Consider the following 27,346-nt stretch of genomic DNA (forward strand, 5'->3'; position numbering starts at 1 on the left):
TAAAGGAGCGGGAAAGGATTTCTGATTTCCTGTAGATTTGGTTTGCAGAAGCAGGGGGAAGGATGAGCGGGAACTGGGGCATGGCCAGGGTTGGAAATCAGGCTGAAGAGCTTGTACTAAGAGCTATGGAGGGTTCCTCAGGAGGGCGAGTGACCCTGTCAGACTTGGATTTGAAAATGATTCCTCTGGATTAGTTAAATCCAGGGATGTTGGCTTAGCTAAGAAGGAAGCGATGCATTTTTTGGGAGTAAAAGAGGTGATTTTGAGCCTGGAGCACAGGGGAGAGGGCGGAGGCTAAGGCCCAGGAAGGAGTGCTCTTGAACTTAGAAGGGCCCAGCTCCCCAGGACCAGCCTTCAGCCTTGATATGACCTGATTCAGCTAAACAAAGCTGGGGAGCGGGAACGAGGCCTGGGGGACTTGTCGGCTCAGTGCCCCTGAGGTAACCATTAATCCTTCCCCTGGGGGAATCCAGGGGCTGGTTCCCGGATGGGGCAGATCCTGGGGAGAATGGAGGAGCACACAGAGGCAGGCTCGGCACCAGAGCTGGGGGCCCAGAGAGCCCTGATTGACAATCCTGCCGACATCCTAGTCATTGCTGCATATTTCCTGCTGGTCATTGGCGTTGGCTTGTGGGTGAGAAGTTGGGGGGTGTGCTGCTGGTGGCTGCTGGCTTCGGGGGCCTGGGGGAAAAGTCTCAGGGGGACCCTAGGTGGGAGAATGATGCTTGGATCTTTGAAGGAGAAACCTAGGCCTGGGGGCAAGCAGGTCTTTGGAGGTTCTCAGGGAGGCCCAGCCAACATTCCTTCCTTGTCTTCCCACTTTGGGACTATGCTAGCTGAAGGGGTCCATGGATTTTCATCAGGGTCGACATTCTAAATGGGGTCTCATTCCCCTGACCGCATTGTGGCTGACCAGCAGAAAATATTCAAAGTCCCCAGGAAGGTCAAGCCAAATCTACACACAATAAATCCTGGGGAGTTGGGATGGGACAAGCGGCTCACACCTGTAATCCCAGCACTTTGGGAGGCCAAGGCAGGGGGATCACTGAGGCCAGGAGTTTGAGACCAGACTGGCCAACATGGTGAAACCACATCTCTTTTTTATTTAAAAAATTTATTTTGAAAATTATTTACTTTTAAATAGAGAGGGGTCTCACCATGTTGCCCAGGCTAGTCTTGAACTCTTAGGCTCAAGCAATCCTTCTGCCTCTGCCTCCCAAAGTGCTGGGGTTACAGGTGTCAGCCACTGTGCCTGGATGAGACCTTGTTTCTGAAAAAGAAAAAAGAAAAAAAAGAAAGAAAGGAAAAATTAGTCAGGCATGGTGGTGTGTGTGCCTGTAGTCACAACTACTCGGAGGCCAAGGTGGGAAGATTGCTTGAGCCCAGGAGTTCAAGGCTGCAGTGAACTATGATCATGTCACTGCACTCCAGCCTAGGAGACAGAGCGAGACCTTGTCTCTAAAAAGAAAGACAGATGTGGGGCTGGGTGCGGTGGTTCATGCCTCAGTACTTCGGGAGGCCGAGGCAGGTGAATTGCTTGAGGCCGGGAGTTCAAGACCAGCCTGGCCAACATGGTGAAACCCTGTCTCTACTAAAATACACACATACACACACACACACACCCACACCCATACACACACACACAAAGCTGGGTGTAGTGGCGCGTGCCTATAATCCCAGCTACTTTGGAGGCTGAGGCATGAGAATTGCTTGAACCTGGGAGGTGGAGGTTGCAGTGAGCCGAAATCACACCACTGCACTCCAGCCTGGGCAACAAGAGCAAGACTCTGTCTCAAAAAACGAAAAAAAAAAAAAAAAAAAGAAAGAAAAAGAAATAATATGTGAAAAAACTGGGGGAATTGGACACTGGGATTAGAGCCTGGATTGCCCTGAGTGTCTGGGAGGAGTTGGGGGTGGGAGTGCAAACGATCAGGGAAACTTGGCTCGTTAATCTTCAGCCAGAAACAAGGCTGAGGAATGTGTTGAGGTGGCTGATGAGGTCCAAGGCTGTGCCCCAAACCCAGGTCTCCCCCGCCTCTGTCTCCCAGTCCATGTGCAGAACCAACAGAGGCACTGTGGGCGGCTACTTCCTGGCAGGACGCAGCATGGTGTGGTGGCCGGTGAGATGGGCTGGGCTGGGAACGGGAGGGGCCTGGAGAAGCAGCCCTGCTCACTCCCTCTTCTGGCCACCCAGGTTGGGGCCTCTCTCTTCGCCAGCAACATCGGCAGTGGCCACTTTGTGGGCCTGGCAGGGACTGGCGCTGCAAGTGGCTTGGCTGTTGCTGGATTCGAGTGGAATGTGAGGCCCTCATTTTTCCAATAACCCCACCCCCAGTGAGAACACCTGGAAGGGTCACACCTTGGGGAAACTCCAGGAAAGGGGGAATGAGACTGGCAGTGGGACTTCCCAACTGTGGGGTGTGGCTGGGCTGGGAGTGGAGGTCATACATCCAGCCAGGAAGCAGAGGGGTGCAGGGGTGACCACTGTTGGTCCTGCTCCTGACTTGCCATGTGAGCCAGCCTGCACCAGCCACTGCCTCTGGGGGCTTCCATTTATTCCTCTCTGAGTGGGGTGAGCAGCCTCAAAGCCAGGGAAGCACCTGCTCAGATGTGCTCTGAAGCTGTGGTCTGTGAGGAATTTGGGGCCAAGTTAAAGCCCTTTGCAGAAGTGAGGAGCAGAGACAAAGCTCTGGGACTGAGGCTCCTGTTGGAGGGGAGATTGGGCTTTGAGCTCAGGGCTTCCTGGAGGAGGAGACTGCTGAGCTGATCTTTGAGGGACACAAGGTTTGGGTGGCTTTGGCTCAGGTCAGTCTGAGGGGTCTATGCTGGGGTTCATACCTAGATGATCATAGGGACAACATTGGGAAAAACAGGCCAGAAGTGATAGTCTGGGGAGACAAGGAGGGCTCCAGTTAAGAGCCCAGGAGGGTGTCAGCTCTGTTCCTTGGTGCCCAGGGCCCCGGAGCCATTGCCTGCAATTGTCCTCTGGGCCCCAGATGTGGCCCTTCCCAGGGCCACTTGCTTGGAGTAGCACCTTCACGAAGAGGTCAGATCCTCAGGGATGAGGGCAAAGCCATCCTCAGCGGCAGTACTGACCCCCGTAGGCGCTCTTCGTGGTGCTACTACTGGGCTGGCTGTTTGCACCTGTATACCTGACAGCGGGGGTCATCACGATGCCACAGTACCTGCGCAAGCGCTTCGGCGGCCGCCGCATCCGCCTCTACCTGTCTGTGCTCTCCCTTTTCCTGTACATCTTCACCAAGATCTCAGTGAGTGCCTGTGGCAGATGCGACTGGGCCCTAGAAGGGCGGGGCTCGAGTGGGGTCTCTAGAGAACCCTGGAGGGCGTGAGACCTAGGAGAAACCACTGCGAGGGTTATGATGATGGAGGCAGAGCCTGCAATGAATGTCTCCAGGGCACCAGCCAGGTCCAGTGCTGGGACCTGGAAAAATGGAGGGAAGCTTTGAGGCTAGTAGGGCATGGCCTGGGCAGGAGGTGGGCTGGGGACACTGCCCTGGGTCCTGACCTGGCACTTGCTCCTCCCCCAAGGTGGACATGTTCTCCGGAGCTGTATTCATCCAGCAGGCTCTGGGCTGGAACATCTATGCCTCCGTCATCGCGCTTCTGGGCATCACCATGATTTACACGGTGACAGGTGCCAGCAAGGGCTTAGGAAAGGGAGTGGGCCTGGGACACTGCTGCCAGCTGTGGCCAGGGTTTAGGGAGCCGCCAGAGGAAAGCAAGCTGGAGAGGTCTGGAAGTGTGGTGTGGTCCAAGCAGGAGAAGGAACTAAATCTTTGGAGAGCAAAGGCTTCCTCTCTTTCCACTGTCTCTTGGATTTTGACTGGAAGTTCAGAGAGAAAGCCATGCTGGGCTTGAGTGAGGACTGTGAGAAAAGGAAGATTTAGCAGCTCTTGCCTGCTTTGAACACTTGGGAGAGTGCACCTGATGAGTCTCCAAGACCTCTGGCCAAACCCAGTATGGTTCAGAGGGACCTGGGGTGGGGCCTGAGGTCAGATGCGGACCAGAGTGGGCAGGGCTTGGTGCCAAGGCCCGCTTGAGGGGACCCACCTCCAGAAGGAACAGAACTGAGTATTGGACCTTAGAGAATCACCCTCTCCTATGATGACGCAGAAAAAAATGGGGCCGGCTGGGAGCGGTGGCTCACGCCTGTAATCCCAGCACTTTGGGAGGCCGAGGCGGGCGGATCACGCGGTCAGGAGTTTGAGACCAGCCTGGCCAACATGGTGAAACCCCGTCTCTACTAAAGATACAAAAAATTAGCTGGATGTGGCCTGCGCCTGTAATCCCAGCTACTCGGGAGGCTGAGGCAGGAGAATTGCTTGAACTGGGGAGGCGGAGGTTGCAGCCAGCTGAGATCCACCATTGCACTCCAGCCTGGGCTACAGGGCAAGACTCCATCTCAAAAACAAAAACAAAAACAAAACTGGGGCCTAGAGGGGGCTGCTAGTGGGGGTCCTGCAAGTAGGCGCCTGGCCCTAAAACTCAGCCACACTCTGCCCGCCAAGCCCTGCTTGTTGGTGCCTGCGTGCATGAGCCCCGAGAATAGGCTATCGTTTTGAAATTTATTCTCCAGGAAGGGGAACTCTTTCAAATTCCCACAAAGACACCTTATTGCTAAGGCCAGCCTGTAACATAAACAACTGGGCTGTCCCCTGACCCCGGCCTGTTGCAGGAGGGCTGGCCGCGCTGATGTACACGGACACGGTACAGACCTTCGTCATTCTGGGGGGCGCCTGCATCCTCATGGGTTACGGTAGGGGCTCGCCTACCAGGGAGGGGCGCGGAGGGCGTGGTCGCGGAGCTCTCGGCCTGCGGGCGGGGCCGTTGCGCGTCTCCGGTCTGAGGGTCCTAAGGAGGGTCCCCTGACGGCCTTGCCCGGCAGCCTTCCACGAGGTGGGCGGGTATTCGGGTCTCTTCGACAAATACCTGGGAGCAGCGACTTCGCTGACGGTGTCCGAGGATCCAGCCGTGGGAAACATCTCCAGCTTCTGCTATCGACCCCGGCCCGACTCCTACCACCTGCTCCGGCACCCCGTGACCGGGGATCTGCCGTGGCCTGCGCTGCTCCTGGGACTCACGATCGTCTCGGGCTGGTACTGGTGCAGCGACCAGGTGCGGGTATAGGGCTGCGCCCGCAGTGAGGCCGGGGCGGAGCCGAGACGGGCGGAACCTGAGTCCTTCCCCGCCTTCCCCACAACGGTCTAAGGCGCGGTCTGAGGGGCGGGAACCCCTCAGGTTGGTGCTGAACCAGACAGAAGGCTCCATCTGCTCCAAGCGTGCAGCTGAACTTGGGGCACTCACGAGCCAGAGGCGGGGCACATATTAGAGCGGAACGGGGCGCGGGGCTGGGCCAAGGGGAGGCCCGCAAGCGGGCAGCTGAACGCCCCTCCCGTAGGTCATCGTGCAGCGCTGCCTGGCCGGGAAGAGCCTGACCCACATCAAGGCAGGCTGCATCCTGTGTGGGTACCTGAAGCTGACGCCCATGTTTCTCATGGTCATGCCAGGCATGATCAGCCGCATTCTGTACCCAGGTAACGTCCGCGTCCCCGCCCCGCCCCTTTCCTGTGCCAGCGACCGGGCGCCCGTCGCCCAGTTCCGTCACCTTCCTAAGACTCAGGAGTTTGGGCGCAGAGTCCCGCCTCCCTCCGGGGGTCGCACGCCTACTCTGCTAGGATTCCCAGTCCCCACCTCCTGGGATTCCCAGACCAGGCCCCGTCCTAGCCGCGCGGTGGCCTCTTTCTGGCAGACGAGGTGGCGTGCGTGGTGCCTGAGGTGTGCAGGCACGTGTGCGGCACGGAAGTGGGCTGCTCCAACATCGCCTACCCGCGGCTCGTCGTGAAGCTCATGCCCAACGGTGAGGGCAGCCCCGGGCCACAGGCGCAAGCTCGCTGCGGAGCCCGCTGCTGGGAGGGGTCGTCCCTCGTGCAGCTGCAGCCGCCCTGGACCCCCAGTGGCCCCAGCCTCACAGCTGCCGTCGACCCACAGGTCTGCGCGGACTCATGCTGGCGGTCATGCTGGCCGCGCTCATGTCCTCGCTGGCCTCCATCTTCAACAGCAGCAGCACACTCTTCACCATGGACATCTACACGCGCCTGCGGCCACGCGCCGGCGACCGCGAGCTGCTGCTGGTGGGACGGTGCGACCTGGACTCCCCTCCTCCCCAACGGATCAGCCCGGGGCGGGGGCTTGCGCACCTGCAGAGGAGCCTAGGGTCCGGGTTCGATCCGACGGTCTCCGCCGCAGGCTCTGGGTGGTGTTCATCGTGGTAGTGTCGGTGGCCTGGCTTCCCGTGGTGCAGGCGGCACAGGGCGGGCAGCTCTTCGATTACATCCAGGCAGTCTCCAGCTACCTGGCTCCGCCCGTGTCCGCCGTCTTCGTGCTGGCGCTCTTCGTGCCGCGCGTTAACGAGCAGGTGAGCGGCACGCGCGTGGTGACGGCAAGGCTGGGCTTGCACATCCTGAACAGGCTGACCTGTTTCCTTCTTAGGGCGCCTTCTGGGGACTCATCGGGGGCCTGCTGATGGGCCTGGCACGCCTGATTCCCGAGTTCTCCTTCGGCTCGGGCAGCTGTGTGCAGCCCTCGGCGTGCCCGGCTTTCCTCTGCGGCGTGCACTACCTCTACTTTGCCATCGTGCTGTTCTTCTGCTCTGGCCTCCTCACCCTCATGGTCTCCCTGTGCACCGCGCCCATCCCCCGCAAGCACGTGAGTGGCCGGGTACCCCAAGCAAGCACTGTGGGACGCAGCACCTGCCCTCTGCTTCCTGGAGTGCCCAGCGGGGAGGACCTGAATTTCTAGACTGAGGGTTGGGAATGGGCTAGCGGTCCAGCTGCAGTTGCAATTGCAGAGCAAGAATTTTTATTTAAATACATTTATTTGAACCGGCCTGGGGGAGGCTTGATGTTGATGGGTTGGTGATTAAAGCCTCCCAAAGCCAATCCTTGGCATGGCCTTTGGGACTCAAAACACAGTATCTGACTTGTGGGGCACAATACCATCTTGAACGCCCAAAAAAAGGTTTGGTTTTGTTGCCAAAGGGCAGGTGGCTCCCGGCAGGGCTGATGGTGGCAGGGTGGGGTGAGGACAGGACAAGAGATCTGGGTGTAGAAGGATAGCCGGATTTCCGCAGCAGCAGGAGGAAGGGTGGGAGCATACAGGCACAGAACACTGTGAGCAGGACTGCCAGGCCAGTGTCACAAGCGCTACCATCTGGGTGTAGACAGACCTGAGCTGATAAAGCTGGGGGAGCAAGGCCAACGGCTTAAAACACAAGCTCAGGGGCTCGGGGTTTATCCCGAGGGCACAGGGCAGCCATGGAGGGTGGAGTTGGCATGAGTTGAGCCTGGGCTGGGTGTGTAGACTGGACAGAGGTGGGTAGGGCAGGCAGTGACGAGCTGGTGTGCAAGACTTTAGGAGCTGGGCGTAGGGGGACAGAACTCCCACCTCGTCCGTGCTCCCACCCTCCCCAGCTCCACCGCCTGGTCTTCAGTCTCCGGCACAGCAAGGAGGAACGGGAGGACCTGGATGCTGATGAGCAGGAAGGCTCCTCACTCCCTGTACAGAATGGGTGCCCAGAGCGTGCCATGGAGACAAATGGTAGGGCACCATGCCGGGAGGTGGGGCTGGAGGAGCTGAGTTCCCGCAAACTAACTACAGGGCCTCAATTTCCCTCAGAGCCCCAGGCCCCAGCCCCAAGCCTCTTCCGCCAGTGCCTGCTCTGGTTTTGTGGAATGAGCAGAGGTGGGGTGGGCAGTCCTCCGCCCCTTGCCCAGGAGGAGGCAGCGGCAGCAGCCAGGCGGCTGGAGGACATCAGCGAGGACCCGAGCTGGGCCCGTGTGGTCAACCTCAATGCCCTGCTCATGATGGCAGTGGCTGTGTTCCTCTGGGGCTTCTATGCCTAAGACCAACTGTGTTGGATACCATAAGCCACAGCCTCACAGGAAGTGGGGGTGAGGAGCCTGCGGTGCTCCCCAGAAAAGGGGAAGGGGCAGTGGGGTTAGAAGGTCCTGGCTCCCCTTCTCCCGGCCTTCCTCTGCCTGGGGCCCACTGCATCTGATTGGCAGTCACTTCCCATGAGGGCCTGGCCCACCCGCTGCAGTTGCCCTAAGGAAAAATAAAGCTGCCTTTCCCCGTCCTGCTGTGGCCAAAGTGTCCTTGCTCCAGGTTCCTGCCCTGGGCTTGGGCATCTGTCTCGGCTGCTCACAAGACCTTCTTTTCGGGAGACAGAAGCCATGTGGCCCTCCACTCATCCACCTCTAGCTGGTGCTTCTCGGTCTTCCAGCCGGCATCCTGCAGTCCTGGGGAAAGATCATGGGGTGCTGCCGGGAATGCTGGGGACAAGGGTAAGGAGAGGCACAGGCTGGGTGCAGGCTTTGTGCACTACTGGGGCTCCCACTGCCTCTGCTGGGTGAGTATGGCATAAAATGAGGCTGAAACCACACCTGGCTGCGGCAAGAATTCATTGAAATGGCACACAGAAGAACGCTGGGATGGAACAGGCGCCAGACAAAACATCCTCATCAGCCAATGTGAGGGCCTCCCCGCTCCATCCTCCCATTTCCTACCTGCCAACTGGGATTACACAGACTGTCTACACTGATAGCACTTCAAAGACCATTCTAAGCTCTCCGTCCTATAAACAGGGAAACTGAGCAACTGAGTCCCAAACTTAGGATTGCAGGGAGAACCCTTTTTTTTTTTTTTTTTTTTGAGATGGGGTCTCTGTCACCCAGGCTGGGGTACAGTGGCACAATCTGGGCTCACTGCAACCTCTGCCTCCTAGGCTCAAGTGATCCTCCCATCTCAGCCTCCTGACAGTCCCACAGGCGTGCATCACTATGCACAGCTAATTTTTTTATATTTTTGGTAGAGACAGGGTTTCACCATGTTGCCCAGGCTGGCCTTGAACTCCTGAGCTCAAGTATCTGCCTGCCTTGGCCTCCCAAAGTGCTGGGATTACAGGTGTGAGCCACTGTGCCCAGCAGTCTTTTTTTTTTTTTTTTTTTTGAGAGAGGGTCTTGCTCTGTCACCCAGGCTGGTACAATCATGGCTCACTGTAGCCTCGACCTCCCCCAGTTCAGGTGATCCTCCCACCTCAGCCTCCTGAGTAGCTGCAACCACAAGAGCAGAACCACACGTGGCTAATTTTTGTATTTTTTTTTGTAGAGACAAGGTTTTGCCATGTTGCCCAGGCAGGGTCTCAAGCAATCTGCCCACTTAGGCCTCCCAAGGCGCTAGAATCATAGGTGTTAGCCTCTGTACCAGGCCCAAGAACCCAAGTCTTTTACCTTTCAGGGGGAAGGGTGGGAGTGGGGGAAGGTGGGGCCCCCAGGGACAAGGCTTCAGGGGCCAAGCAGCCATGGGCTGAGGGATGTTACCTTTCAAGAACTTTGGGAACAGCATGTCCAACACTTCGTGTGTCTCCTTGACGATGACCCAGCTCTCTTTCTTAGGACCTGGGTACGGGGGTGCAGAACCAGAAGCTCTGTGTCCTCCAGCAGGACAGAGTTTGTCCTCTCTCCTCCCCACCCTGAGGCATCAGCAGTCTAGATCGTGAGGCACTTACCTGCCTGCACCCGGTTCCTCAGCTCCTCCAGCTCTGCTGGAAGGGGTCCATCTCCCTGCAGGGCCCCAAGCATCAGCCCATGTGTGGCGGCCCTTAGGATGGTCTTGGGGCCTGCCTTCTGGTTCAGAACTACCTGTACCTGGTCTGGAGGGACCCAGAGACAGACTGGTATCAGGAAAGGGCCACCTCCCAAACCCCTTCTATCCCATCACCCTGCTTCCCCTGTCTGCCCTGAGACCTTGGCCTGGCATGGAAGGCCAGCACCTCACCCTTTCCTTTCCAATTCATCTCCTGTTGCTCCCCAATGTTCGGGCCAAACTGACCAATTTCCAAATACAATTTCACAGTAGCTCACTGGGCTGGGTCTATTTTGCATTTCTTTAATGGCTAGTGAGAATAAGTACCTTTTCACACTCAACCAGCAGACCAACACACTCAAGGACTTGTTTACCGAAGAGGCAACCCAGGATGGACAGAAGGGTGGTTTCCCAGGGACAGCAAAGGTCATAGCCTTCCTAAGAGTGCTGCAATGTAGCTTTGCAGTCACATTATTTGACCCTCATAAAAACACCACAGGGAATAAGGCAGGTACTGTTAGCTCTGTTTTACAAAGTGGTGAAGTGAATTTCACTGGGGCATGCAGCTGTAATTTGAACGGTCTAGAGCAACCCCCAGAACAGGCAGCCTCCAAACTGCCCAGAGCTCGGGGCCCTGGGTTGGAGGGATGAGAGGCTGACCCGGGAGGGTGCGTCTTAGGCCGGGAGAATGAGGCACACTCACTTCGTGACTGGTCCCAGCAGAGGAGGTAGGGTTCTTGGTGCCCCTCAACCAGCTGCTGCAGCTCAAAGACACTGTGGGGGAGAGGACAGTGCAGTGGGGGTGGAGGACAGCAAAGGCAGGCACGTCCAACCAGCCACTGAACAGCCACCCACAGTGAACTGAAACGATCCAGGCTTCACTCAGGTCCCCTCGCTTCCTCTCTCCCTCAGCCATTACCCACATACACCAAATCCATCCTTTCTTCCTGTATCCAGTCATCCAACTTCCCCATCTGCCCATCCTTCCTTCACCCATCAAACACATCTCTTACATCTGCTTCATGTTATATACCCTTTCCTTCCTCACACACCCACACCAACCCCATGTCTGTTCAGCAGCAATGAAGAACCCAGGACAGAGAGGTAGGGCCTTGCCAGGGAGGCCAGTGTGTAATCGGAGTGAGAGGTGTGTGCGGGGAGTGTGGGTGGCAGTGGTGATGAGCAGGAGACGCTAGGCCACTCACCTGGAGACCAAGCGGTGTAAAGGGACCCCCAGGGATAGAGACGGAGCTGGCCAGAAACCTGTGGGAAGCTGGGGTCAGGACGCCTAGGCAGTGGGAGAGGCTGAGACACAGGACCCGAGACCAGGGGCAGGGTCACCTGTCCACAGCGGCTCCATGCGATTGGCTGCAGTTGGGTTGAGTACCTCTCCCCTCTGAAGGTAGTGCTTCAGGACCAGCCGGAGCCGGCCTTCGTTCAAGGTCTCCATGACCAGGGCTCGGACCGCGCGGTAGTTGGCGTAGATGTGGAGGGCAGTGAGGAAGAAGAAACATCCAAGGCTGAAGCTGGGGTGAGACAGTGAGGTAGCTGAAGTGGGCAGAGGCCCAGCTGGGGCCCTCCTGCTCACCCTGCTTCCGGCTTACCCAGGGCAACCTGACACCAGAGGGAGCATCAGGAGGCTGACCAAGAGCCCCACCAGGTTCACCAGCGTCTCCTGGAAAATGGCAGAGGGAGTAGGAGTTGGAAGGTGCCCCTCCAGGCCAGACTGAGTGCCCCTGAGTGCCTTTCACCCCATCCTCCCTGCTCCACAACCTCCCAGGGCTCCCTACTGCAATGTGGGTAAATTTTTAGTTTTTGGTGGGTGAAATGTCATTTAAAAGATGCCAGCTCGAGGTGGCTCACACCTGTAGTACCAGCACTTTGGGAGGCTGAGGTGGGCAGATCACTTGAGTCCAGGAGCTTGAGACCAGCCTGGGCAACATAGTGGGACCCTATTTCTACAAAAAAATTAAAAAGTTGGTGGGGCATAGTGGCTCGCACCTGTAATCCTAGCAATCTGGGAGGCCGATGTGGGCAGATTCCCTGAGCTCAGCAGTTCAAGACCAGCCTGGGCAACATGGTGAGACCCATTGTATTTTTGTAAAAATACAAAAAACTAGCCGGGTATGGTGGCGCTTGCCTGTAGTCCCAGCTACTCAGGAGGCTGAAATGCTTGAGCCCAGGAGGTGGAGGTTGCAGTGAGCTGAGATCATGCCACTTCACTCCAGCCTGGGCAACCGAGCAAGACTGTTTCCAAAAAAGAAAAAAAAAATTAAACCATGATTGCACCACTGTACTCCAGCCTGGGAGACACAGTGATACCCTGTCTGAATACATATATGTGTATCAGTTGCTTTTTTGCCCAGGTAGGTGCCCTTGGAATACCATTGAACACATCTTCTTTGTCTTGGAAGTCACCAGAATAGACCCACACTCAGGTACCCACTAATGTGTACTTTTTTTTTTTTTTAAAGAGCTAGGGTCTCACTCTGTCACCCAGGCTGGAGTGCAGTGGTGCAATCATAACTCATAGCCACCTCAAACTCCTGAGCTCAAGTGATCCTACCACCACGCCTCTGCTAATTATTACTGCATTTTTTGGTAAAGATGGGTCTTGCTATATTGCCCAGGCTGATCTTGAACTCCTGGGCACAAGCAATCCCCACCTCAGCTTCCCAAAGTGCTGGGATAACAGGCATGAGCTGGAATAACTTTTATTTACTGCTTTTAAAAAGTTGACTGCTCCCCTCCCACCAAGCTCCTTTGGTATGCAATAACTGGCAGATAGATTTGCAAAGGGGTCAAGGAACCATCCGGGAAGAAAAGGAACAAGACCCACACCTCTTCCCTTGTTTATCAATGTTAGGAGAACACTCTGATGGCTGGATTGAGATCACCCTAGGGGAAGAGACCCCAGGCTACCTGCCCCCAACTCATCATGAGGGAGGAGTCTGGATTGGTGCCCCTGACTACTGGGCTCCCAGGGAGAGCTGTTCTCACGCAGCCCTCCTGGGAAGGGCGTATGCTGTGGGAATAAACGCTGTGGGTGTGGCAGGAAACTGGGGACCAGGGACCTGGGGAGTTCAGGAGCTCCTCTCTCCCAGGTGAGAAGAGTAATTTCCAGTGGCCACATCCAGTGACAGCAAAGCTGCACTGGCAGAAAGCTGGGGTCTGCTGCGGGACTGACACATTCCCAGGTTAGTCCTGGATACGTCCCTGGCTCTGTGGACCGAGGAAGCCCTGGGGTCTTGGGAAAAACGGCTTGGGGTTAGGGGTAGGGCTGGGGGCCATCGAGAGAACAGGAGAGGGACACCAGGCATGGAGCTGGGAGTCTTGCGGTGAGGGGCCTGTGCTGTGCTTCCTTCTTGCTCCTTAACAGCCTGTGGACTTAGGTTCGGAAGAGACAATGGGTGGAATGAGCCCAAGCATCCTGGGAGAAGGGACTTCCCCAGGGGTCCCCAGGGAGCTGGGACCTCTCCATGCTTTATTTCTTCATCTGTACTAAGGCAACCGTGAGCATTTACTACACATGCCCACTGTGAGAATTTAAAGAGTTCCCAGAAACGAAATACTGGCACATGGTTAGTGCTTAATAAATATTAGCTTGGGTTAAGATTATTGAGCCAAACAATGGAAGAGAAGGCCAGAAAGTAGGAATGCATAGAACAGCAGTTTCTAAATTGCTTCGGTGTCAAAGAAAACCATCTCACACTTCTGGGACTTCCCTGGGCCTTAATTTCCTCATCTGTAAACTAGGGATAAAGTAGTAACTACCTCAAAAGGTTGGTGTGAGAGTTTGTTTGTTTTTGAGACAGGGTCTTGCTCTGTCACCTGGGCTGGAGTGCAGTGGGGTGATCATAGCTCACCGCAGCCTCCACCTCCTGAGCTCGAGGCTGGGACTACAGGTGTGCACCACCACACCTAGCTAAAGTTTCTTTTATATATTATGTAGAGATGGGGTCTCACTGGGTTGCCCAGGCTGGTTTCAAACTCCTGGCCTCAAGTGATCCTCCCACCTCGGCCTCCCAAAGTGCTAGGATGACAGGCGTGAGAGTTAAGTGATGCAGTGCACGTAAGCACTCAGCACGGGGTTTGTAGAGGTCTAATCCATGCAGAGTTCAGCCTTAGGGGTGTCCCTACCCCAACTCCAGGCTCCCTGGGGTGGGTAGGGGGGCTGGGCCAGCAGGCCTGCTAAACTGCTGAGTGGAGGCCCCAGCCAGTGACCCAGCAACCCCACATGTTGGGTAACTCTGACTTGCCAATTGCCTTGACATGTGGGGCCTCATGCGATCAGAACATCCAGCTTGCACGGTGGGGTCTGAAGAGGGCAAGGCTGAGGGCTTGCTCTCAGCCACACAGGTGGTGGGCAGGGCCTGAGATCAGCTCGGACTTGCTGCCACCAGAGCCCAAGACACTCCTGCCTGGGTGTCTTGAGTCAGCAGGGAGCACCCACACTTCTTCCTGTGTGTTCCTGGGCCCTCCAGGGCACTCAAGTGGCTTCTCTCCCCTTCCCACCCCACTCCACGCCCTCCCTCCAGCTCTGGCACTCACCTGGCTGCTGTCCTTGGCTGACACGTCAGCCATGTTGTTCCTCCGAGCCTGGTGCACGGTCAGGGCAGCCCGAGTGGCCCCACCAGCAACACTCACGATGCACTGGGTGGGGAGGGGAAGAGAGAAGGTTGGCAGAGACATGTGTCCTGGTAACACAGGCACTCAGACCAGCTGGAGAAAACCTGGCCCCGGCCAAACTCTGAATGCTGTCCTTGATATCTAGTTCTCACCTTGATGCCCCCTAGGCTCAACTTCCCTGTGATGTTCTAGGAAAGTGGAGTCCCACCTGCCACTACCACCTTGGGGACTGGCCTCACAGAAGCTCAATTTTCTTCCCCAAGGTGGAGGCCCAAAGATCATTCTCAGCCCAGAACTCCCAGCCCTCCAGCTCCTGCTTGGGCTATACCCTCCCCATTACTGGCGGGAGGCTCAGGCTGGTTTCCAGCTTCATGCTTACATCTGCCTCCTGTAATTCCTCTACTCTCCTCCTGCCCCAGTTAAAGCTGTCGGAACCTACGCTGATGGCCCTGACCTCCCAGGGCGCCCAGATCTCTCCCTCTGAGATCGCAGGATAAAGCTCATCAAGGAGGGTCACTGGTCACCCACAATCATCCTGAGTTCATCAAAGCTCTTTTACTTATTACTATTTTTATTTATCCTTAGTTTTTGAATAGAGACAGAGTTTCCCTGTGTTGCCCAGGCGGGCCTGGAACTCCTGGGCTCAAGAGATCTTCCCACGCCAACCTCCCAAAGTGCTGGGATTACAGGCGTGAGCCACCGCCCCTGGCTGAGGGCTCTTTTAGATGCCAGACATAGACTTAGGTGCTGTGATACAAGTCAGACCCAGGCCCTGCCCTCATGGAGCATATAGATCAACAGATAATAAACAAATAAACAAGTTAATATGCAGGCAGAGGAACAGTCTGTTCAAAGGCCAGAGGAACGAGGGACAAAGTGAGGGCGAAGTGGCTGGCAGGGACCTGACCACGCAGAGCCTGGCAAGCCTGGTGAAGGTCTTTCCCTAAGAGCAATGGAACAGCAGAGTGACCTGATTGCTTTCCTCTTTGAAAGGATCACTGGGCTGCTCTGAGAGGGGAGCGGCAGGGAGACTACCTGGGAAGCAACGGTGCTCTTTCAGCAGTGAGAGGTGGTGACAGGAAGACAGAGGAGAGAATGGACTGGAGATTTTGAGGAGGGAAAAATAACGGAACTGAAGGTTCAGCTGAAGGTGACAGATAAGGGAAAGGGGGAAGAGGAGGAGGAGGTGGCAGTGGTGGTGGCGGCAGCATAGATGACAGCCAGGCTGGCTTCTCTTGGTGCAGCTGGAGATGGAGGTTGTGGAGAGGGGAACTCTAGAGAGGGGTCCTAAGAGGGAAGCTCATGGCCCTGTTCCATTCCCGTGCTGGACAGATGAAAAGACTGAAGTCCCAAAGGCAGAGTTTGAAGCAAAAGCCAGATGGCACAACCCTCGGTCCACAGCTACAGCCATGCTTTTCTCTGGAGTTTCCTACCCTGTTTAGGGGTGCTTGTAGCATTTAGGCCTACAACTAGGGAAGCTAAATGTCCTCTACCACAAGGAACCGTTGTACCCCAAATGCTAGTACTTATGGAGAAACACGGCCCTAACGTGATTTTAAGTTGACACACGGGCCCTGGAATGGGTCTTCCTTTTTCTTGAGTTTCTCCTCTGGGCCAGGGACTTAACTCTGACAGGATATGCTCTTTACTGAACCACGCCAGGCCTCAGTGTCCTCATTTGGATGAGACCAACCTGCAAGGGTTGTGCGGGCAACAGCTCGGCGTGGAGGAAGAGTGTGCCTGAGCCCTGCGTGTCCCCCAGCTCACTGTACGGTCTGTGCTCCATCTCCACCTCGCCTCCAGACCTTAAGCTGTGCTGTTTCTTTTGCCCGGAACACCCGCCCTGCACCTTAAACTCCATCTTCAGGACCCAGGCTCGGAGGAGCTCTTCGTACACTCCCTGACCAAGCTGGAATCCCCGCCTCAGCCTCTTGCAGGCCCCTACCTACCTTTCTCGTTTGGAATACCTGTACCTATAATTCCACAAACACTGGTGCAATTATGTGTGGCTTCCTTTCAAAGACGGGGGGCCCACATTCTATGCTAAATATGCAGTAGGCACTCAATAAATACTGTACTGAAAGAACCAAAGGGAAGTCAAGGAAGCTGGTCCCAAAATGTCAACATTGGACAACCCCTTCTAGTTCTCAGCTCGGAGCTCCCTCCCCAGTCCTGTGGCTCTAGACATTGCCTTACACTTTCTGGGGCACTAGATGCTGTCTGGCTGGAGGAGGGTCAGAAAGGATGGTTGGGTTCAAGTAGAAACATCTGAACTTTCTTATTCTTCTTGAAGTGGCTTGAACACAGAGCCCAGGTAAACTCACACACTACCAAGGCAGGTGTCTTAGACAGATGGGTACCCCCACAAGTGGCTACCTTGGCCAGGTTGCTGGTGGAGACGGTCATGGTGAAACAGATTGGGTATACAGGAGCCATAATCTCAAGGAACATGGCTACGTCATTGAGGATGTCCGCAAAAAGCCTGGGGAGGGATCAGAGGTTAGAGGTCAGAGGTAGGAGACTTTCATAATGGAAGACTCCCCTCCCCTGTCCCCGCCCCTCCTCACCTCCACTGCTTGGCATTGCAGTCCAGTTTGCTCCTGTTGGGGAGGAGAGGTTGTTGTAATTTGGACTTAAGGAGAAACACATCCTATGGGCAGTGTGGGGAGTCTTGGACCACAGTAAAGTCTGAAGAGCTCAGGAAAACCCACACCCCCAGACAGACATCTGTCCCCACAGCCGGTCACTGCTACCTAAAATGCCACCATTAGCTGGGAGGACCTTCAGTGACTGACTGATCACCTAGTGTCTCCTGCTTATGAACTCACGATTTACCAAGGAAAAACCCTGATTGTCTCGTGGCTGCTCCCCAGCCTCTGTCCGTCCTTGGAGGGAGGCTCTTCCTGGGTTCCTCTGCCTCTCTCCGTTCTTCTTCTTGCTTTAGAGTGAGGGTACCCAGTGAGCATGTTTTGGACTAGTAAACATCACATTGAGTGTGTAACCCTGCATGTTACAAACAACTAGCCCTGATAGGGGATATGATTTCCCTGGATCACACGCAGAGTTGGGGAAAAGGCTAAGAGAGCCGGGCTCCGACATTCAGGCCTAGGGTACTTCTGTTACACAACACCATGGATGGCTACCTCACCTGCCCTTTTCGTCAGACAGTGACTCCCTGCCCTGTGCACAAACACTTGGAAACGACTTCTCTAGGGTCCCAGTGGCAGGAGATACTGCAGCCCCAGCCCAGCTCAGGATTTGCAGCATTAGGCCCGAGTCTCAGTTTGAGATCTCCTGGAGCGAATGGGAACATTCTTGGGAGAGGTATCAGACACACATAACGAGATCCTGAACACATGGCCTGGTTGAGGGTTCAGCCCAGTGAACTGCCCAATACCATGGAAAGCACAGGCTTCAGGTTCAAATCCCATCTCGCTAGTTATAAGCTGTATGGTTTGGGCAGGTAACTTCCCTCATGCAGGTATATTTCACATTTATGAAATGTACACATCCAATCCCATCCTACAGAGTTGCTGTAAGGATTAGAGACAACATACAGAGGCTCAGGGAGCACAGTTGCAGCTGTTAATGGTAGCTAGTGTTTACTGAGCCATTATGTACGATGCCACGGGCATTAAGCACTTTGCATAGATCATCTCATGGAACCCTTACAGCCACAGTTAATGGCAATACTATTACTATCATTACTACCACCACTGGGAAGAGTTGCCAGAGTTGCTGGCCGGGAAGACAAACTCACCCTTTCCACCAGGCAAAGACGATGCGGCCCAGCATGCCAGTTGAATCTGGGGGAGAGAAGGCACAGGTAAGGAGCAAGGAAGAGGCGTGGGAGCTGTGGGGCTTGGCAGACCCTGGCACTGAATTGGCCAATTCACTGAGTCACTGCCTTTGGGAACTCAGCCTGGTACTAGAAGTTGTAGATAGTCATAGTTGCATAATGGGGTCAGAAGTGCCTACAAATAGCAGTTCCTCAATATGTCCCCTAGGAGACATGGACAAGAAATGTTCTTTGCAGAATTGTTCATAACAGCAAAAAACCTGGGAATAATGCAAATGTTGACTGACAGAATACATAAATTCTAGTATATTCACCCAGAGGCATTCATTCATAGATGAATACTACTATTAAACTCTTGCATGAAAATAACCCATGAAGACCACATACAGCACAGTTTGTAAAGCTCTAAAATTAAAACTAAACAATATAGCACTTAGGAATATTACCCATTTGGTAAAACTATTCAAAAAAGCAGGAAATCTTAAGTGGAAATTCAAAGGTTATTGCTAACCTATTCTAGCTCTTAGGCTGGGCAGTTGGCTCACAGATGGTTATTATGGGATAAATAAATAAAAGGATTTGGGCCAGGTATGGTGGCTCAGGCCTATAATCCCAGCACTTTGGGATTACAGGGGGTTTGGGCCCAGGGACCGCTTGAGGCCTTGAGTTCAAGACCAGCCTGGGCAACACAGCAAGACCCCATCTCTACAAAAAGTAGGAAAGAAATTAGCCAGGCATGGTGGCATGCCTGTAGTCCCAGCTACTTGGGAGGCTGAGGCGGAAGGATGGCTTGAACTCAGGATATCAACGCTGCAGTGAGCTATGATCATTATCACTGCACTCCAGCCTGGATGACAGAGCAAGACCCAGTCTCAGGAAAAAAAAAAAAAAAAAGATTTGAACTGCAGCTGGGGTTGCACGGCAGAGGGACAGGCCTCCTTAGGCTGGGCAGAGTAAGAGAAGTCTCTGGAATCAGTGGGACCTTTGTTTGCACAACAAATGCTTTCTGGCTACCCAACTCTCTCTGCTAGGTACTTCATGACCACAGTGACCATGATGATTCCAGGGTCAAAATCCAGCCAAAGAGCAGATAACAATCAGTATAGAAAACACTGATTTAGACCAGGGATCAGTAAACTGTTTCTACTCCCTGGTTTTGGAAATAAAGTATTACTGGAATGCAGCCATGCCCATTTGTTTACAGATTGTCTATAGCTGTTTTTGCAAGACAATGGCAGAACTGAGTTGCTGCAACTAAGAGTATAAAGCCTGCAAAGCATTAAGATCTGGCCCTTTACAGAAAAAGTTTGTCAATTTGGACCATCCATTATGCAGAGAGTAGCACCCATTAAGCCTGGCAAGAATATTTTAGAACGAGACACCTGGGAGGGACTCATACAGTGGACATGGGAGAGGACAGATACCATGCGGAGAGGATTCGGACTTGTCTGAGCTTGAGGGCACTGACCCTGAGGTGGGGATGTAGGAGAAAGGACACTACGTTATGGGAATGAGGGCTGGGAGCTTCCCACAAAACATAAATGCAATGACACGGGCCAGCCCTCCCATTCTCCACTGAGAACAGATGCATTCTCCCCTTTCCAGAGCCTTCTTGGGCACTGAGTCATGCTTGCCCACCCTGGACTTGAGGGAAATCAGTAAGCGCTCTGGTGCACACCTGAAATACCTATGCCTTTTCATCTTCACAATGATCCTGAGACTTTGGGAGGGATCATTCCCTTTCACTGAGGCTCCCATTAGAATGGTGAATAAAATTGAGGCATTTTACAAGAAAATATGGATTTCCAGCTTCTCTGGAAGAACCTGAAGACATGGCCACACTGGGGCTGCCCTCCCTCACGGCCAGCATCAGCTGGGGCTACCTCACTGAAGGAAAGCATGGGTCCAAGCTACTGCCATCTGGCCTGCTTTGTTTCTCCATTTCTGTCCTGACTCTGGAAGTAACGCCTAACAAGGTGGTTTTACGGGCCTCCCATCACTCACTTTAACCTATTCCCTTCAAGTACATTATATTCTTGGCAAAATCATCATTGTGCCAGCCACCACACCTGGCTAATTTTTGTATTTTTAGTAGAGATGGGGTTTCACCATGTTGGCCAGGCCAGTTTCAAACTCCTGACCTCAGGTGATCCGCCCGCCTCGGCCTCCCAAAGTGTTGGGATTATTGGCGTGAGCCACTGTGCCCGGCCCAGACTCTATTTTTCTTCCCTTTGGCTACACACTTGTATCCACTCAGGTGTATGTCCTCCTTGGACCACCTGACAGAAAGGGAGCCTATTCTACCTTTCCATGGATCATCAGAGGCATTTACAGAACAAATGATATACATACTCCCCAGCATCTGAGTCAATACTGTCCACTAGAATAGAAAACTTAACTCCCACTTGCTTTTTTTCCCTCATTTACAATTGGCCAAGCTGTAAGATCTAGAAACATCTGAGTCCTAATAAGGAATCAGCTGACCACAAATTGTACTTGGCTCCACTTGAAATTCTTAGCTGGCAAAAGAGTGTAGTAGTTAAGAGTGGAACACAGGAATAAGTCTGCCTGGGTCAAAATCATGGCCCTAAGTGACCTTGGACAAGTTACTTAAACACACTTTTGTCTCTGTTTTTCCATCTAAAAAATGAATAATGGCAGCTAACTAATATGGCTGCTGCAGAGATCAAGACACATATTACATGTAACCGTACAAAATGTGTGGCTTAAGGTAGATTGCCAAAATATTAGCAACAAGTTTTATTACTATTGCTACTCATGACAATTAGCATCATGTTCCACTGAGATAGGTAACTGAAAATGACACATCAAAAAATTCCAAGTAAGTTTCTCATATGAAGCTCTGCACAGAAATTTCCCATGTTTGATGCAAATGAGCTTGTAAAATCCTGAGAGCTTCCTTTACTATCAATAACAAGCCTTTATTTATTTATTTTTTTAGATGGAGTTTCGCTCTTGTTGCCCAGGCTGGAGTGCAATGGCGCGATCTTGGCTCACCACAACCTCCGCCTATCAGGTTCAAGTGATTCTCCTACCTTAGCCTCCTGAGTAGCTGGGATTACAGGCGCGCACAACCATGCCCGGCTAATTTTGTATTATTAGTAGAGAGGGGGTTTCTCCATGTTGGTCAGGCTGGTCTCGAACTCCTGACCTCAGGTGATCCGCCTGCCTCAGCCTCCCAAAGTGCTGGGATCATAGGCGTGAGCCACTGCACCTGGCTAATAACAAGCCTTTTAAGTAGATTTTTCATCCTTTTTCTTTGAGACAGGGTCTCAGTCTGTCGTCCAGGCTGGACTACAGGTGCCTGCCACCACACCTGGCCAATTTTTGAGTTTTTTGTTAGAGATGGGGTTAAACCATGTTGGCCAGGGTGGTGTCCAACTCCTGACCTCAAGTGATCCATCTGCCTTGGCCTCCCAAAGTGCTGGGATTATAGGCGTGAGCCACCGCACCTGGCCTTTTTTTTTTTTTTTTTCCATATTTTAAAGTGATCTTGATTTTTCTTAATAACTTGTCTGAGCTAAAGGTTGAGCGTTCCTTTTTTGTTTCAGACAGGATACTGCTCTGTTGCCCAGGCTGGAGTGCAGTGGCACTATCTTGGTTCAGTGCAACCTCCATTTCCTGGGTTCAAGTGATTTTCCTGCCGCTGCTTCCCGAATAGCTGGGATTCCAGGCATGTGCCACCATGCCTGGCTAATCTTTGTATTTTTAGTACAGATGGTGTTTTACCATGTTGGCTAGGCTGGTCTTGAGCATCTGACCTCAACTGATCCGCCCACCTTGGCCCCCCAATCCCAAAGTGCTGGGATTACAGAGATGAGCCACCACGCCAGGCCAAGGTTAAGCATTCCTAATTCAAAAACCTAAAAATCTGAAATGCTCCAAAACCCGCAGCTTTTGGGAGTGCAGACACGATGCCACCAGTAGAAAAAGCCGATGGTGAAATAGCACAAACTGTTCTTGTAGGGAAAAGAAAGAGATCAGACCGTTACTGTGTGTATGTAGAAAAGGAGGACATAAAAAACTCCATTTTGATCTGTACTAAGAAAATTGTTTTGCCTTGAGATGCTGTTAATCTGTAACTTTAACCCCAACCCTGTGCTCACAGAAATGTGCTGTATGGAATAAAGGTTTAAGGGATCTAGGGCGGTGCAGGATGTGCCTTGTTAACAATATGTTTACAGGCAGTATGCTTGGTAAAAGTCATTGCCATTCTCCATTCTCGATTAACCAGGGGCACAATGCACTGTGGAAAGCCACAGGGACCTCTGCCCAAGAAAGCCTGGATATTGTCCAAGGCTTCCCCCCACTGAGACAGCCTGAGATGTGGCCTCATGGGAAGGGAAAGACCTGACTGTCCCCCAGCCCGACACCCGTAAAGGGTCTGTGCTGAGGAGGATTAGGCGAGATATGCTGGTGGCAAGGCTGCTCTGCTACTGTGCTACACTGAGATGTTCAGGTGGAGAGAAGCATAAATCTGGCCTACATGCACATCCGGGCACAGTACCTTCCCTTGAACCTATTTGTGACAGATTCTTTTGCTCACGTTTTCCTGCTGACCTTCTCCCCACTATCACCCTTGCTGAGATAGTGAAAATAGTAATCAATAAATACTGAGGGAATTCAGAGACTGGTGCTGGTGCTGGTGCCGGTCCTCTGGGCCCACTGTTCTTTCTCTATACTTTGTCTCTGTGTCTTATTTCTTTTCTCAGTCTCTCATCCCACCTGATGAGAAATACCCACAGGTGTGGAAGAGCTGGGCTCCTTCAGTTCTGAATCAAGGCAATCATGGTAACAGTGACAATGAAGAGGATGTTGTTAACACTACAGAAAAAGTGCCTATAGACAGCACGGTGAGGATGTGGGAGGGGATTATTGAGGCACTAGAGCAGCATACATTCATAACAGAACAAGAAATCAGGCAGTTTATAGAATCCAAGAGAGACTTCTAAGATAGAAACCAGAGTTAATGAGGCAAATGACTCTGGAGGAAACATTTTAAAAAGCCACCCAGTAGAACACTTCCTCATCCCTAGAGGACCCGCTTCCTGTCCTTCAACTGCTTCTAATGTTTCTTCTCACCTTAAAAAAATAAAATATGGTATCTGGTAACCTTTTCATCGAAACAGCTGAAGACTGAGAGCCTGCCGTTTTTGTTGCTGCTGCTATGGTTCAGAAGCTGATACAGGTGTTCTGGTGACCTGCTGTGCTGCTTAGTTACCCTGAACACACAATTTCTCACTGTATTAGTGGTATATCATGTTTTATACTGTTAAGTACTTATGTGTGAATAGGTACAAGAAACTGACTGCTTCTTGGTAGCATAAACATTCAGAGTCAGGAAGGAACGATGGGGATGTTAACCAACCAGATTGTCCATGTGTGGCTGAGACAGTGATATCTTTGCTTTCTGATGGATCAATGAACACAAACTTTGTTTCATGTACACTATTGAAAATATTGTATAAAACTGCCTTTAAGGTATGTGTATAAAGTATATATGAAACATAAACGAATTTCATGTTTAGACTTGAGTCTCATCCCCAACAAATCTCATTATATACATGAAAATATTCCAAAATCCAAAAACAATTCCGAAATCCAAAACACTTCTGGTTGCAAGCATTTTGGATAAGGGATATTCAATCTGTATAGGCAACATGTTGGTGACATCACATGAAAACAGCAACTACTGACGCAAGCTCCAAATGCATTCCAAAAATATGGCCAACAAGCCGGGCGCAGTGGCTCACGCCTATAATCCCAACACTTTGGGAAGCTGAGGCGAATGGATCACCCGAGGTCAGGAGTTCGAGACCAGCCTGGCCAACATGGTGAAACTCTGTCTCTACTAAAAATACAAAAAATTAGCGGGGCAGGGTGGCACATGCCTGTAATCCCAGCTACTTGGGAGGCTGAGGCACGAGAATCGCTTGAACCCGGGAGGAGGAGGCTGCAGTGAGCTGAGACTGTGCCACTGCACTCCTGCATTCCAGCCTGGGTGACGGTGAGACTACAAGTCTTACAAAAAAAAAAAAAAAAAAATAGAGATGGGGGTCTCCCTATGTTGCCCAGGCTGCCTCAGCCTCCCAAAGTACGAGGATTAAAGGCGTGAGCCACCGTGCCCGGCCCAGTTTTCTCAGTCTTAATGGTAAAGGTGTAAACAGGAGGCTCCTGTTTTCTCAAAAAAATCCAGAGAGGCTCACAAGGGATGTGGCCAGACTGATGCTACGAATGGAAAGCGCTTTTCCTTAGATCTGATTTATTAGGTTGGTGCAAATGTAATTGCGGGTTTTCCATTACCTTTAATGGCACTAACGACAAAGAAACCCCGCAATTACTTTTGCACCAGCCTAATAAATATCCCCTGGGAGCAGTAGTGAAAGACAAAGGACAGTGGCAAAAGCCATGGGGCCTCCTCGTGTAGAACATGTAACAATTTCCCTTTTCTGTTCTATTTCCCTCTCTGGGTGGTACGGTACCAAACTGTATTTTTTTTTTACTTAAACAATTTTTTAAAAGCTGTACACATTCAGCAGATAGTCACTCTATTATTTACCGCATCATCTGGTATCCCAGAACATACACAATACCTTCCATTCTTTCCAGGCTCTCCTCTCTCCTTCTCAGGACCAACTATATCTTTTTTTTCTGGAGCTCACCAATTTCCCCTATCCTGGGCAGCTGGCAGTTTTATTCAGTCAATTGCATTCTTATGCAATCTTCCACAAAGAGAATAGGGATAAAGGGTTGGGGACGGGATTTGGGATCCAGATGATTGAGACTCAGAAGTCTGTGTGGGGAATGGTGTGCGGCTGCTAGGCTGGTGAGTGGGATGAGGGTCTTCCAGATGTGAGAAGACTGGGTTACAAAGCACCGCTCTAATAACTGGGGAGACCTGCCTGAATTCTACCTAATGGGGCACGAGTCCATACATACACACACATAAGAGCCCAGCGAAGGCAGGGCTGAGAGCAGCAATACGTGAGGCTCCAGGGGTGCAGCTCACCTTTCACGAGCCAGGTGGCCGTGGCAGCTGAAACAGTGGCTTTTGCGTTCCCCACCCCTATGCCCAGCAAGACTGCCTGGGTGGCTAGGGAGCCGGAGAGGCTGGAAGCAAAGGCCTGGAGAAGAAAACAAGTAGGGTGAGAAGCGGGCGTAGGAGCGTGGCGGTCTAAGTGCCTTCATCTGTTCTTGTTCTTGGTGTATGAGGCATGTGAGACGCCCCCTCCCCGGCTCCGAGTCTCAGTCACCCGTCCATTATTGGGGAGGGAGGGGTGGCCTGCACTGTCCCCTGCCCCAGACGACCGAGCTGACCTGCACGGAATCCCACAGCTGGTAGGGCAAGTAGTCCGGGCTGACGCTATCAGGGAAGCCCTGCGGCAGGAACACGGCCTGGAGCCCGGAGAGGGGCGGCGAGGGGGCCCCGGGAGCCCCCACTTCGCCCGAATCTCGTCCTTCAGGTTTGACCGTGAAGGCCCTGGAGAGCCCCCACCAGCGCCAGCCCCCGACCTCCCACTGCAGGCTACCGTCCGCGGCGACGCGGCAGCCCCGTGCCTCCCCGGAGCCGAACTGCTCGGAACACAGCGAGGTCTCCAAACCCGCGTCGTCAGCCATGCCGAGCTTCTTGGTCCCAGCCCCGCCCCTGCCGCACGGTGGACAGGACAGGCAGCACTTCCGGCTGGGCTACGGCGGCTGCGGAGGGACATCCTTCACGAACAGGCGCAGGCCCCGGCGTCCGCCGCGCAGTTAGGAAACTAACGCGCTCTCCGGCCTCAGCGCCGCTTCGGACACCCCGGCACCGGCCCCTGCTGCTTTGTAGCATTCTGCAGCTGGGCTGCAGGCGCCATGGGCCTCCGCCGGTTGTGTTCGAGACGCGGTTCGGCCACAGAAGTTTTAGCTGTGTGACTTTGGGCAAGTCAGTGGCCCTCTCTGGGCCTCAGGTGCCTTTTTTGCTGTGAGACCAGCGACTGTATTTTTAACCCTGATTTTATCCCTAGATCTACCCAACACATAGTAGGTGCTCAAAAGATATTTATGAGTGAATGAATGCATCATGAGAAGAAATTGGACCAGATGAGGCCCTGTGAAGCTGCTTGGGTTTTTTTTTGTTGTTCTTTTTTTTTTTTTTCTCTTCTGAATGTCCCTGGCCTGGACTAGAAATTCTCCATCCTTCGGCCTTTTGTGAGACTGCAGGAGCATTACTTTTGAAGGACGCTAAGGAATCCGAGGGATGAAAAAAATCAAGAGATTGCAATGATGTCACAAAACAAGGAAACAAGGCAGGAAGTTCTTGTGTGTTTTTTGCGGGAGAGAGTCCATGAAATTGGGGAGAGTCCAAAGAGGGAGTGTTTCTGTCCTTGGAACTCACCTTTTCTTCTTTCCATTTCTCCTCTTCTCCTTCCCATCTAGTGCAGCATATTCACTCCGAAGCAGAAATTTGCCAAAAAACCATCCTCTTTTTATCAGAAAATAAAATATCCTGGTTTCTTAGCCTGGCATTCTTGGATCCGCACAGTTTGATCCCAACCGACAACTCCTTACTTGAAACTTCAGATTCTCCCAAACCGTCACCTTCCTCGTGGACTTAACCCTGGAAGGCCCTTCTACCCCACTTCCTTATCTCACACAAACACAGTCTCAGACTGAGATAAACTTGAACACTTCTTTTCTTTTCTTTTTTTTTTTTTAAATTTCGGGTTTCAAAATACAAATGGCCTAAACACAACATTTCTGTAATGTTGTCTAAATTCAGGTACTGGTTTGAATAGAGGACAAAAATAAAACAAGGTTTGAAGACTAAGTACTTTAAAAACATATTTATTTAAATAAAGGCAGGGCCTCCCTGTGTTGCCCAGGCTGCTCTCAAACACCTGGCTTCAAAAGTGATCTTCGGGCTGGGCATGGTGGCTCAGGCCTGTAATTCCAGCACTTTGGGAGGTCGAGGCAGGTGGATCACTTGAGGTCAGGAGTTCAAGACCAGCCTGGCCAACATGGTGAAACCCCATCTCTACTAAAAATAACAAAAATTAGCTGGGCGTGGGGGTGGCGTGGCCATAATCCCAGCTACCCGGGAGGCGGAGGCAAGAAAATCGCTTGAACCGTGTAGTTGTCATTAACTCCGTGTTTGTTATCTCTTTTTTACCAATGGTTTGCCAGTTTCTTCTACAAATATGTGTTGCTACCTATTATGTGCTCATTGGGATAGTGAGCAAAAACAAACAAGGGTCTTGG

The 27,346-nt window shown here is 52.7% G+C and overlaps 2 protein-coding genes across 4 annotated transcripts; one reads left to right on the forward strand and one right to left on the reverse strand.

The window, feature by feature from the left end:
- The first annotated feature begins 474 nt into the window (after positions 1 to 474).
- SLC5A2 (solute carrier family 5 member 2) lies at positions 475 to 8,120 on the forward strand. Of its 2 annotated transcripts, XM_054453439.2 has the most exons (14): positions 475 to 634; positions 2,049 to 2,120; positions 2,195 to 2,299; positions 3,105 to 3,269; positions 3,550 to 3,655; positions 4,697 to 4,777; positions 4,907 to 5,136; positions 5,420 to 5,555; positions 5,771 to 5,878; positions 6,010 to 6,160; positions 6,268 to 6,436; positions 6,511 to 6,726; positions 7,491 to 7,617; positions 7,696 to 8,120. In XM_054453439.2, exons 1-14 carry the CDS (start codon positions 488 to 490, stop codon positions 7,920 to 7,922), a joined length of 2,040 nt encoding a protein of 679 aa, XP_054309414.2. In that variant the 5' UTR covers positions 475 to 487; the 3' UTR covers positions 7,923 to 8,120. The 2 variants fall into 2 exon arrangements, with proteins under 2 accessions (XP_054309414.2, XP_054309413.2); XM_054453438.2 differs by having other exon boundaries at positions 7,491 to 8,120.
- Positions 6,877 to 25,794, reverse strand: RUSF1 (RUS family member 1). Of its 2 annotated transcripts, XM_054453441.2 has the most exons (13): positions 25,430 to 25,794; positions 25,122 to 25,236; positions 18,053 to 18,098; positions 16,860 to 16,892; positions 16,669 to 16,774; positions 14,215 to 14,316; positions 11,268 to 11,338; positions 11,005 to 11,189; positions 10,869 to 10,926; positions 10,367 to 10,437; positions 9,587 to 9,730; positions 9,399 to 9,476; positions 6,877 to 8,318 (listed from the first exon to the last, which is right to left on the reverse strand). In XM_054453441.2, the coding sequence occupies exons 1-13, from the start codon at positions 25,727 to 25,729 to the stop codon at positions 8,221 to 8,223; spliced, it is 1,407 nt and encodes a 468-aa protein (XP_054309416.2). In that variant the 5' UTR covers positions 25,730 to 25,794; the 3' UTR covers positions 6,877 to 8,220. The 2 variants fall into 2 exon arrangements, with proteins under 2 accessions (XP_054309416.2, XP_054309418.2); XM_054453443.2 differs by lacking the exons at positions 10,367 to 10,437; positions 10,869 to 10,926 and having other exon boundaries at positions 25,430 to 25,756.
- Between the last annotated feature and the right edge of the window lie 1,552 nt (positions 25,795 to 27,346).

The sequence above is a fragment of the Pongo pygmaeus genome, chromosome 18, assembly GCF_028885625.2.
Source record: "Pongo pygmaeus isolate AG05252 chromosome 18, NHGRI_mPonPyg2-v2.0_pri, whole genome shotgun sequence".
Taxonomy (NCBI): Eukaryota; Metazoa; Chordata; class Mammalia; order Primates; family Hominidae; genus Pongo; species Pongo pygmaeus.